Source organism: Plectropomus leopardus, chromosome 2 (genome assembly GCF_008729295.1).
Source record: "Plectropomus leopardus isolate mb chromosome 2, YSFRI_Pleo_2.0, whole genome shotgun sequence".
Lineage (NCBI taxonomy): Eukaryota > Metazoa > Chordata > Actinopteri > Perciformes > Serranidae > Plectropomus > Plectropomus leopardus.
In genome coordinates, this window is record NC_056464.1 from 5,907,266 (window position 1) to 5,920,432 (window position 13,167).

Here is a 13,167-nt window from a genome sequence, read left to right on the forward strand (position 1 = left end):
AATTGATTCATTCACATTCAAGAGAGTCCTTTCTAGTTACTCATCTCTGCTTCAGAGCAAGGGGAAACACAACAAAGCACCAAAATTACACTGCTAATGAATGAGAGCTATGGCATCACGGCCCAGTTACTGATTACCCTATTTGGGCTGCACAAATATATATATTTTTGCAACATTTAAAGCTTCGATTGAGGTTTCAAAATGAAGCCTCCCGTGTCTGTCATCATATTTTATGTCATCACACTAAAAAAATCCATCAATTCATTAGAGATTCATCGGATTAAGTAGGTCATTTAAAAAAATAAAAGTCAACCCTCTTTAACCCTTTGACACCTGGATTGACATCAGTTTCTTGTGTTATGCTTGGTTGCCTTTCACAAGCATTTAAACCTTTGAAACCTAAGCAAACTGATTTAATTTCTTAAAAAACAACATGGCTTTGAAGGCAATGAGCAACTTGGCAAGAGATGTCCCACAAATTGCAAATAACTAGGAAAAGGTGACAAGAAGATGACCTGAACATTAGTTTAAAAAAAGAGAGAGACAAGAGAAGAGAAAAATATTAGAAAATAATTATTTGAAAATAATAATTGAATACAAATACATTTCTAAAGTTTATTACACACATTTCAGCACTTTATTTCCCTTTTCCTTTTCAATTTTAGTTTTGATTTTGGTTTGCTAATTTTCAGGTAATTTTTTGACAGGCTAAACACCAATAACACCAATAATGACATCTATCTTTTTCCAATAAATTTTGACTTTTGGGCTTTATAATGCTCTGGAGTGTGTGGCTATAGCTTTTCATATAAGCCAGAAACAATTCTCTAATTCTACAAAAAACAATAGCATCTGCAGAATTCAAGTTGATTTAGAAAATTAATGTCAACGTTATAAATGGAGCTTCAAAAACTACTCGGAACAGTCTTATGAGACTACATTTAGGCTATAGTACCCTGTTATGACCTGAACTGAGAGCCCCGGACCAGCATGTGGACCACAAGAATAATAAAGGTAGATGTTTACACAGGGATCTCGACTCAAAGTCTAAAAATGTGTTGAGAACATTTCTCCACGTTTTTGTGCTTTCACAGTGTGGTTTGAATTTCTATCTTAAGGCATGACAGCAATAATTCATGTTTGCAAACCTTTAGAAAAGGCGCAGTGTCAGGATATTGTTTTCATCTTTCTTATCTATAAAGAAAAGTTGTGCTTGCCAAGACTAAACTTGAGCTTCCCTCATGTCTTGCCAGACTTAATTTATAAAAGCACATGCAGGGCCTTTAAGTCATAGGGAGCCTTTTAAGGGGCTTGGCAAGAAATCTTTTCAAAAATATCAAAGCCATTTCATGCAGGTTCTCAGCAGCACTGCACTCAACAGTTATTCAATATACTGTAGGTGCTTTCTTTGATTCAACTTCGCAGATAAGCTTGTGATCACACCATGACACATGCAACAAGTAGAGTTGGCGTAACACGCAAACTCCCAAAAATGTTAAACATAGGCTTCTAGTAATAGGCACAGGAACTGACCATGTTATCTGTATAGACAAAGTGTGGTGTTTGTCACTGTCAAGGTCGGCGACAGTGAACTATGAGTCACTCCAACATCATGTAGGAGGGAGTACTGGGTCTACAGTTTCTGCTGGACAGAAGGGGTTCAGGCTTGGCGGACCAGTGCACTGGAGATCTGAACAAAAGCCATTCACAAGCACTTGGCAGCCTCTCCGTGTGTTGAAAAGTACTGTATGAGCCCGAGCGCTGTTACAAAACAGGCTTTGGCCTCTCCGATGAAACTCAAATGAGTAGGTCAGACCATACACATGATAAAAACTATTAGAACATCCCATTAAAACTATTTCTGTTGTACCAGATTTAACAATAACCTCAACATAATAACTAAGCAGTGGATGATTTCAGGCCATTTGACCTTGAACATCAGTTTAAGTCTTCTTCTTTAAAGATTAATGGAATTTAACAGCCGCTGACATGGTGCGACAGACCCATAATGATCCAGTTATGGGAACCAGCTTACTAAACAAAAATAAGGTTGAGCTGCTGCAAGGGCACAGGCACTTGAATCACTCTTCCCTGTAGCTACCTCTCCTAGGTTGACTGAGTTTTGCTGCCACGGCACTTTGCCGCGTGTTTGATGGCACACATTTTATGGGGAGCTGGGCCTGGCGTTGTCGGGGTGATCTACTCCACAGCCACGCTGCCCTGTCAGCAATCTGGAATTCATTACTACGTCTGTTATCTCCCCGCAGCCTGCAGCAGCGTGGGGGCAATTCCTACACCCGGTGCAGCCAGGCCCAGCCCAGCCCAGCCCAGCGCAGCCTACCCAGCGTGGGGAGAGATAATACTCATGTGTCAGCTATTCCACAGGGCTGAGACGTGGTGACTGGAGGAGGGAGTACAATGAGAGAGCCTGTTGCTATGAATGAACCACTAACTATGGGCTACACCTGCAAATAGAACTGACGACTAAAACTGTCTGGGTGTAACACTGGTTCATGTGGGTCAAATTTGAATACAATTGACATTGTCTAATCTAAACATATTCAAAACTACAGCAGTTAAAATGTATTGGCATAGACAATGATTATCTGTAGTTCACTTTTGAAGTTGATTACAATTTTATATGAAAAAAAGCTTGGTTAACCATTTAAAACCTGAGAAAATTGGTTTGGTTTCTTTTGAAAACATAGAAAAAGGCAATGAGGGACTTAACAAGAAATGACCCAAAAATTAGCAAGAAATTAGTGAAAAAAAAAAAAAAAAAGAAAAAAAAAAGGAAAAGGAAATGGTATGAGAAAAGTCCTTAACAATGTATAATAATTTAATAATTTTTATAATTCAAATATATAATTACACAATAATAACTTTCTGGACATTTTTCCCTAGTCTCTTTTTTTGAAATTCTAGGTCTCCCAATGTCCTGCAATATGCTGAATATTTCATGCATAGCTGCTCATTGCCCTTTTTCCCATTTTTTTTTAAAGAAATCAAACTGATTTACTCAACATCTGAAAGGTGTTTGAATGCAGCACAAAAAAGTGATGTCAATCCACGTTTCAAAGAGGTTAAACTGTTAGGCATAATTAAAAACATCGATCAGTGCAGTGATGTCCTATGTTTCTCACAATCCCTTTAATCATCCTTCAGAGAGGAGTTCTAACTTGCTCTCAGGTCTACATTATACCTCCAGGTGGTGTGAATTAGTTTGGTAAAAAACAAGATGCAAAGCAATACCGACACAGCGAAGGGAATTCTGAAACAAGTACAATGCGAAACCTGATGGTGCATTAATTCACACACAGCAGGGGGTTGGCCCACACAACCACAATAACACGACTACAGTGAGTCCTCCTGACGCCAACTTGTCTACCATTGGACAGTGGGCCTGGCTCATCCCTCTTAAGGCAGCTGGCTGTAGGAGGAGGAGGTCTCCCTAACTCCTTCACAGCTAATCTCACTGCTCCAGGGCCCTTTGCTGATACAGTGTAGAGGAGACACATTTATATTATATGCCTTATGGCGGGATTTAGAGGGGCCTGTTCTCTCAAAGAAGTAGAAATGAAGGACGCTGCAGGCAGGAACAATGCCACAGGACACCGGGGGACACACCAGTGCAATAATAGCGGTAGTTATTGGTGCCAGAGCTCCTTCAAGTACAAGAGGCTTGAGGAAAATAACTTGATTTCGCGTTATTAACCCATTGAAAACTGGATCGACATCGCTTTTCTTGTGCTGTGTTCAGACGCCTTTCACAAGTATTAAAACCTTTAAACCCTAAGCAAATTTGTTTGGTTTATTTGACAAACATGAGGAAAAGACAATAAGCCACTTGATAAGAAATGTCTGGCAAATTGCAAGAAATTAGCAGATTTAGAATTTTTTTAAAAAAGCAAGGGAAAACATGTCCAGGGAACTATATTTATAAATATTATAATTAGAAATATTTGAAGTTATTTTATGGAATTATTTTAATTGCTAAGCAGTTTTTCCCCCTGTTGTTGTTTGTTTTGTTCGGGTGGGTTTTTTGTGCAAATTTTCAGGTAACTGAATTAACTTCTTCTCATGTTTTTGAAAGAAATCAAGCCAAATTTCCGAGGTTTCAAAGGGTTAAGTATCTTAAAGGTCCCATTTTTTAAAAAAGTCAAATTTCCACGTATTTTAATATGAAGCAGATATTAGTGCTATGTAAATACCGTGAAAGTATCAAAACACTTAATCCACAGAGAATGCACAAAGTCTATATTCAGGAACTGCAACTTTAAACAAGCTGTCAGGATTTCTGTGAAGTTGTGATGTCACAAATATAGACTTTTTCAAACTTGAGATATAAGCATTTTAAATTAGTCCCTTTATATTTCCTATTAAAATGTTTTGCATGTGCATGACATCAGCTGAAGGGCAGTAAGCTGCCATATACATGTATATTAAAGCAGATAGAATGGGAAATATTTGACATTTTTTTAAATTAAAGCATGTAAACACACTCCAGTAGAATCTCAAAATACAAGTTTGTGCCTGAAAATGAGCATCATATTGGACCTTTACTGGACCTTAACTTATAATGGGAGCATAATCAGAATGAGCAGGGGTAAAGTAGTGCAAATAATGTAAAAAGACAGTTCAGCTCAGTTTAGACACACTCCCATCCTCACTGTTTCTACCAGATTTGTTGGCAGATTGTCTTGCATTGTGCTTTCAGAGTCAGGACAAAGTACAGCCCAACCCCACACCCACATGAGCTGAAAGTTCAGACCGCACACTACACTTCTGGGAGAAGGAGCTCTAAATCAATACGCCAGACACATAAATCTGTTATGAAGCTGCAATGAATAATAATTAACATTTATCAGGTCAATCATGCCTGTAAATAATGGGGGCGCTTAATGAGCATGTGAAGACGCAGCCAAGTTTTTCCTTTCTTTTTGCTGCAAGAGAACAAAGGCGACAGTTTGACAAGGGGTCAAACTGCATTTTCAGCATTGCATGTATTGCCATTCAAAACACACGCAAGCACAAATCTTTGTGTCCGCATAATGGACCGAGAGGCCTTTAGAGGCAAAGCACAGGTTGTGCCGCTTCAACCTGCTCAGTCACTCACTCCGCTCAGACAGAGCTGTGTTTACTAATCACAGCCAATGCCCTTCAGTCCTACGGCTGGCAGAAAAACAACATACCTTATCAGCAGGTCAAGCTTCTGAGAGCACGGCCCACTATGAAAACATTATCTCCACTAGTGAACAGATTATAGGGGTTTTGTACAGACTATTCCAGCAGTGTCATCGACCAAATACCATACAAAATGTCCGTGTATTCGTGCAAGTGGCACACAGGTGTTTGAAAGTGACATTTATTAAGAGGAGATGCAACCACTCATTTAGGGCTTTGCTGAAATTGCAAACAGCATGCATCTGCCTCAACAGTTTGACAAAAAGAACAAAAGTGTTCTCATATTATGGCAATGTTTGCACCATGCGGATGGCAGCAAGCCAGTAAGGGTGCAGTTCAATGCTTCATGAGCAAATTCAAGGGAATTATTAACTGAAGGAAGTCCAGCATAAAATAAAATCTGACCTAGTCAAGTTGAACATTAACTGGCTATGCACAGCCATTATTTGTACACTGAGCACCAGCTTGAAAAAAACAGGCCCTGCTTCCTTGTCAGAGCACAGAAACAAACACTTGATAACTTGTGCAGGGGTTGCCTTCAACTGCAGTTCAAGAAAAGGTTTATGCATGTCTGAGTACACCAATACAGCAAAAACATCAAAATGTTAACATTGGCGCATGAAAGACAAAAACATTGTACTTGTGACTACTTGTTATCTCTACTTCTCCTCAGCTGAGGGAATGTTCATTATTTATGAGATGGGTGGGGGTGGTGCAAACCAGCAGAGGCACTTCATATATTTTTTTAACACTAGATAGTTGTGATTTTTGATTTGGCTTTAAATAGGTATTATTGTGCATCTCTAGTTCAGGTAAGCGTTTACAAATGTCTAATAATACAATTAAAATATCATAATGTTAAAGTTAGTACATGAAGGGCAAAAACATTGTATCTGTACATCTGACTATTTGTTGAATTTACGTTTCCTCCACAGCTGAGGGACTGTTTGTCATTTATGAGAGGGAAGGGGGTGGTGCAAACCCAGAGAGGTGCTTCAAATATTGTTTTTAAGCACTGACGAGGGAGTTAGAATTTTTGACTTGGCTTTCATTTGTCATGTTATATTTATTTGAAACATCCTCAGAACCCCAAAGCCTGACAGCTGGTTTGAAAGGCACGCTTTCTTTAAAAATCTCCAAAATTACACCATTTGTCGTGTTCAGAAACTGTAAATGTTGGTTATATATGGTGGAGGGAGGGTCATGCATTTTCCAACAGTCATTCACGGAGGCTCACGGTAAAATATTGCTTTAAAAGAAACATCACAGTCACATCCCAGCTACTCCCCTACTGTGGTAAATAAAGTACAGTCCCTAATGTATCCTGAATTGTTTGCTCAAAACATGTTTTAAATGACAAATCAACTTGATGTGGGTTCACCTTTCTACATTTATCTCATTAAAGGCTTTTACGTTTTAATTTTAATAACTTCTTACCTTGTGTAATCTCCTTTGGCCTCCTTAAAAAGGAAAATAATGCAGTCAGTAAGAGCATTATAAGAAAATGCCAGACTTTTTAAATTGCCCAGTCAGGTAACGGTTATGCTAATATTAGCTACCTGCACAGTCCGCAACAAAGATAACGTTACACGATAAAACACATTTCATTTTACTATAGTTAAATTTCCCAAATGACTCAAGTTAATACTGCCTCCAAGCACAAGCACAAATTAAAAGGCAGAGACAGTTTCTTTAACAATAGCCCCCCCGAACAGAGAAACCTCAAGAGACAACTGTTTTCAAATGTTGCCCCGACCGTCTTCATTCATGTTTGGGGTGAGTGACAAAATTTCAGCCCGGAAAGCTGCGACAAAGTCTTACCTGCAATGCGAATCCGGCTAACTTGAAAACATTTTCACTCTCCACTTCGATGGTCTCCTGTTGTAAAAAAATTTTTAAAAAAATATTAACGGGGTCTTCTTCAAAAATTGCACACACTAAGCGTAGCCTGTCCGAAACACTTGACTTGAGAGAAAATCTTCCCGTCCCGTACCTCGGTCCCACCGTTACCGACTGAACCACTGCCACAGCGACAGTACGCTGTTTAAAACTGTCCCTGAAGTATCTTTACTACTATTTTTCAGCACCTGAGTTGGCAGGACATTTTGTACAGGCGACAAAACACACACTGGGACACAGAACGGCTCGCTGAATGTCCTGCCTGAAGCTACGGTCCCCCTCGGGAAAGTGGTACGGTCCGAAAGCAGGTTCAACAGTCTCAGTCTCCCATGGAGACCAGTCTGCTCTCCCCGCGAAAAAAACTGCACTGCAACGTTTGATCACATGCTGCATTCACGTGCTCCTCGGACATTTTCAAAACTCCCAAATCCGACGAGTACTTGTATTTTTCATAGACTGTGTATAAAGTACAAAATACTAAAGTAGTTAATCTTTAGATATAGTCTATGTTATTTTTATAATCAAACAAACTTTACATACCCAATTGTAATATGTTAATTTGATCACATTCAGATTTAGCAATATAGTATAGTATAGTATAGTATTAGACATACATGAACAGTAGGGGAGACTGGGGACATTCCTCTCAGCAACTCAAGAATATTTGGACTACACATGCCACATTTATATATATATTAATCCTACATTTTTCTGCTAATTGCCCATACAGTTTAAACATGATTACATGAAACAGATTGTTCACAATATTTATTTGAATGATGGATGTCAGATGTTGCAAGTGACCCCAACACTATGAGGACACCTGCAACATGACACAGGGAGTTGCAACATGTTAAAAATACTTTAAATTTCATCAATTAGTTTTTGCTTTTTGTATCAATAAGAACGCATGCTGATAAATATGCAAATTTACAATAAAATTATTTATTTTGGCAATAACCTTATATTATTTATTTAGTTTTATTCATTAAAGAGGCCTAAGTTGTTTTTGTTTTTGTTTTATTTTTGCATTACAAACAGTGATGGCTTACTATTTACAAATGGCCCAAATGATCACGTTATTACTTTTACTGATGATTATGTAACTCGCAATGACTTGTGTATAAATCCAGGCTATAGGCTACATTTTCATGTAATCTTATCCCATTACATGTCTGATTAGAGAAATACTGTAGGAGCTGTTGCAACCGTCCCCTGTCTCCTTTATTCTTACAATTTGACATCTGTTATCACATTGTTTACCTGTAACTATTCACTATGTTGTGACTGTTTTGTAAGGTGTCTGGGTGATATTATTGCATCAACAATAACATACTGCTTGCATGACAGTGAATTATAAACTTTACATAACTATGTTAAATTTCCAACAGCACTTGAAAGCAGCATTCTGAATAATGTTTGAGATTTCAGGAACATGCAGCAATGTGATATTTTCAAGAGTTTCAAAAATGTAAATGTGAGAAATGTGAGAAATGTGAGAAACATGAGAATAATAAATGCTTGAAAACACTTACATTAAACACTAAAGATTTTGCGTTCATGAAGAACAGCTCCACTGTGTTGTTGTCTTTCAAGAAGGTGATCTTCTCGATATAAAACCTGTGAAGAGTTTTTGGGGGGTCAGCAAGGTTCACAAATAGAATGTCAATGCATTTTGGCCGTGCCTCAGCATTATTCAAAGACTTTATCTTCTTGTTCAATCTACAGTAGTTCAACAGTTGCATGGCAAGACTTAAACCGTGTTATATCACTGCCACCTGCTGGTACTGACAAGCCCTGGAAACTATGAAGCTCTCAAAACTTGCTTCACATGGGCCTCTGCTACTCCCAACTCAGTCTAATATATAAAACATTGACATTTTAAGTCATCCGTATAGAATCATGTCTGAGAACAGCAGTATTCCACATTTGTCAAGCGAGAGCACGCACCTCACCAGGAACTTGAGTTCCAAAGGCCCTGAGGACTTGGAGAAGTCATGATCAAGTACTTTACGATCCAGCTGGAGCCAGTTATTCTGGCCACTGATCAGGGATACAAGAACAAATCATGTGTTAGAATACTGCTTTTGTATTTTTTTTTCTTTTCTTTGTTGTCCGCCCTTAAGGCTTCTGTAAACAGGGATTAGTTGTAAATCAACTAATCCCTTTGATCAAAAGAAAATGTAATGAATACAATACGAACACACAAGGACATTGTACTGTTTTCATTAAATGCCTGTTACATCAGGAAATGTACTTACGTGTCATCTATGAAGCACAACCCAAAGTATTCTTTCTCCTTCAGGATAAAGTGTGAGGCCACCAGATCTAACAGCTCACGGGACAGCAGCTTGGGCTGGGAAGTTTGGATTAAGACAGAGCAGTTCACTTTAGATCATTTGTATGCTAATTCCAAAGTTATGTGTTAGACACTGAGAAACAAAATTAAAAAAATAAAAATAAAAACAAAACAAAAAAAAAACGACAGAAGTTGGGAAACAATAGGGGAGAGCGGGGTCAGTTGGGACACTTCCTTATTGACACAATATAACTTCCCATCACTCACTGACTCCTTGAAAAGTAACCAGAATGTTTACATCCCAAAACAAATACAGTCATATGCGAAGAGTTTAATAAGTTTTTTAGAGGCCAACCCAAAAGTGAAAGCAACAATTTTGTTGAATTTACAATGAGTGCATTTTATTAAAATTCCACCTTGCACAGTTTGGACAGTGGGTACAGTCAACTGGGTCACACTGCTATGGACCATAAAGTATAAATTAAAAAAAAAAAAAAAAAAACTATTCACAATGCCCAGTATTTACAAATTTCTTTGAGAAAGAGAAAACGTTTGTAGAATTATTATAGCTTTATACATTACTGGGACATGGTATTTGGTTATCTTTTGAATCTTAATTTTAGTAGCACCTAACTATAGGTTATGTAGGTTTATGTAATCTATTGATTTTGTTTAATTTTGCAAAAAATAAATAAATAAAATAAAGTAAAATAAAATATATAATAACAACTTAAGGTAAACTAGAAATTATTTCTGCATGTTTAAAATACGCTCAAGGGTTGAAACGTTGACGATGACAAGTTCATGCATTTGTTTTACATGGCTCATTAATTCATTTTAGTAGTCTTAATCTCAAGCTAACAAGACTCAAAGCACGTTGACCACGGGCTACAGATTAAACCAAATTATTTCAATTATTCAGTTAGGAAAAGCCTTTGTCCTGCTTTTGTTGACTTTTCATTGATTTGTAACAACAAATTGCTAGATACCAACAAAATTGGGGCAAGTAACATTAGTATCAGCTGGTAGGCCAGAATATTAGCTCTTTTAACAATATTTGTTTTGTAAGTGGCATAATTAAAATCTGTATAGAAAATAACAAAAGAGCCACCAACCTAACTGTCTCTGTGTCCTAACCAACCCCCTTCTCCCCTACTTTTGACATTGACAAATTAAACAGACAAGATCAACTGAAAGAAATACAACTTAGGAACCATGAACAATAGGATTAAGAACACTTTACAATAATTAACAACCAACATCATGAAATCCAACACAATTTCAGTACATAGGTATATTCTCACAATGTCTGTGGCATAATTTGTGCCTGTGGAGGCAAGCAGACAGTGTCCTGTACCTGAACCAGCAGCTCCAGCTTCCTGCCATCCAGGAGGTGAACCTGACACTGACGGCCCTCCGTCATCTGGAAGAGGATAGATAACGCGAAACATGACAAATCCTGCAAGACGACACAGTCACTGTGAAAGCATACTGTCTCCACCTCCAACTCTACTCCTCCTCTCAAAGCCGTGCTCCCAGTATTTTAGTTCAGGGGGTAAAGTGGCAGCTTCTCTTTCTGGAGTTGAACAATGACTCATCTCAGTGTCATGTTTGTCTTTGTGCTGAAAGAAAAAGGTAAGAGGAGCCACTCGGAAAATGTCCATATGGGACCCATGCTCCAGAACATCAAAGTCAATGCAACATCATCCTCCTTATTTTTATAAAGTGTAAAAAAAAAGTAAAACGTGACATTTCAGCTATAAATCAGCTCTTTATAGGTGCACCATGAATCATAAACAAAGAGTCTGTGGTTCTTTTACCATCACAGCTTCACACATTGTCTTTCTCACCCACTCATCCTTCCCCTGGAGCAACACTGGTCTAATGAAAATCCCTGAAATGTCAACATCCCACGTTTTCCTCTGCCGTTAAGAAAAGAAAAAGTAAGACAATGAAGTACTGGTGCAGAGTTTAATTGAATTCCTGCTGTATTGTTTAAGATGAATGCTTTTAGGGACTCATTTTGTTGCCGTCAGCAGAGCTGCCTTTCGGTGTGGGACAAGGTAGAAATATTATCGTGCAGAGATTAACATTAGTCGAGTCATATTTCATTGTGTTAAGCTGTTGCCAACTATCATATACTGATTTATTAAAATAATTTTAACTCCTTTGTACAAATTCTGATGACATGGTGTTTGTATTATACTGGAGTCCTCTTGGTGAAATGTAATCTAAATACTAATTATTAAATAAGTAGAAATGTAGAAAACATGTAATGTATTGTGGACTGTGACACTAATTCATTCATTTCACTGTGTTCACATAGTTTGTGCCTTATGCAAGTGTAATCACAAGAGTTGGCAGTGCAGGCTGAACCCACTAAAACCAACTGCTATATTTTGAGGAGTTGTTATTATTTGCTTTATTATCATGAGGAGGATGAGAGGAGTGACATCATATTTTTGCATTTTTTATTTTTATTTTTTTAATTGCTAGGACAGCTAGATGAACTAGAAAGGCAGCAAATACAAGTACGTCCACCAAGACATATTGTGATCCGATCAATCAAACCTGAAACAATTGCTGGCCTCCCCACTTTTTAAGAAAAACGGACAATCAGCCTATTAAATAACAAAGAATCACCTAACATGTAAAAATGCTTAAAATATTAAAACATGATTTTTTTGGAATGAAATTTTAAATTGTACTTGTACTAGTGCATGCAAAAAATAATAAATATAACTACCTAATAACTAACTAATAAATAATAACTTACAATTACAATTTACTCATAATTTTATTCCATCAGGTAATTACTGTATAAAGATGCTATCATATTGCGATTTTACACATAGTGTCCATACTACATTAAAATATGCCTTTTAATGGTTGGGAGTTTCGTCAGAAAAATGTTTTTTCATGCTATATATTAGATGCAGTCCTATTCCATCACTCTTTGAGCTATCTGTCTCTTTACAACACAGCATCAGCCATGTTTCGCTACTGTTTGAACCTAAAAGTGTTCATGTTGACTGGATGCAGTTTGTTGCCCAGGAATGTGTCCTTTTATCCCTGTGACTTCAGTGAAAAACATGTGGCATCCAACTGCTTGGCTCCTCTGTTGGAAAGTGAGGGTCATACTAACGTCCGGCGCGACCACAGGGCGGGAGGACGTCTTCTGGCGTGGTGTTAAACTCCACTCTACCAGGACACATTGTTCTCTGCACCACAACAAAGCTGTCGTTTCACTTTTATACTGTGAGCTACTTTTCCACTTTGTTGTTTCTCAACGCCCTAAACCTCAATGAGATTTACAGTTCTGTGGGCAAAGCTGTACTTCTCAACAAAGGGTTTCATTTGCCGTCAACTTGCTATTATGCTAACTTTTGCTCTGAAGCTCCAGATTTCACCCTCTGTATCTGCTGTCTGCTGTGGGCTGCACAGCGGGACTGTGTTAAGCTTCATATCTCTGTGGTCCAGAAGAGGAAAGAATCTTTGTCACTAAATAAAGAACTACTGAAGCTAACCTCAGTGAAAACCACACCTCCATTTGATTTGTCTTGATAGGGAAAACAGTTGCAGCTGTTGATGTGATTTGATGATTTAATCTGTGTATTAATCACTTAAATAACCCTTTCATGCATTGTTGTGGTTGTCCAGGGCACAATCCATCCCCATCTATCAATGCTGCATTGTTGCAGAGCAGTGACATCAAGAAACAGACAAAGGCCTTTAGTCAGCAGTCTGATTTCAAGCTCACAGCCAGCCCCTGAATTTTAGATTCA

At 38.0% G+C, this 13,167-nt stretch overlaps 1 protein-coding gene across 1 annotated transcript in view; it reads right to left on the reverse strand.

Moving 5' to 3' along the window:
• The window catches only part of LOC121952402 (FERM domain-containing protein 4B-like), a 29,963-nt gene extending 19,134 nt beyond the window's left edge, over nucleotides 1–10,829 (reverse strand). The window contains exons 1-6 of the mRNA XM_042499059.1: nucleotides 10,740–10,829; nucleotides 9,345–9,439; nucleotides 9,034–9,126; nucleotides 8,619–8,703; nucleotides 7,006–7,062; nucleotides 6,622–6,644 (exon numbers count right to left, since the gene is read on the reverse strand). Coding sequence (XP_042354993.1) covers nucleotides 6,622–6,644; nucleotides 7,006–7,062; nucleotides 8,619–8,703; nucleotides 9,034–9,126; nucleotides 9,345–9,439; nucleotides 10,740–10,805 — 419 coding nt within the window. The 5' untranslated portion in view covers nucleotides 10,806–10,829. The remainder of the gene's footprint in view (nucleotides 1–6,621; nucleotides 6,645–7,005; nucleotides 7,063–8,618; nucleotides 8,704–9,033; nucleotides 9,127–9,344; nucleotides 9,440–10,739) is intronic.
• Nucleotides 10,830–13,167: the final 2,338 nt, after the last annotated feature.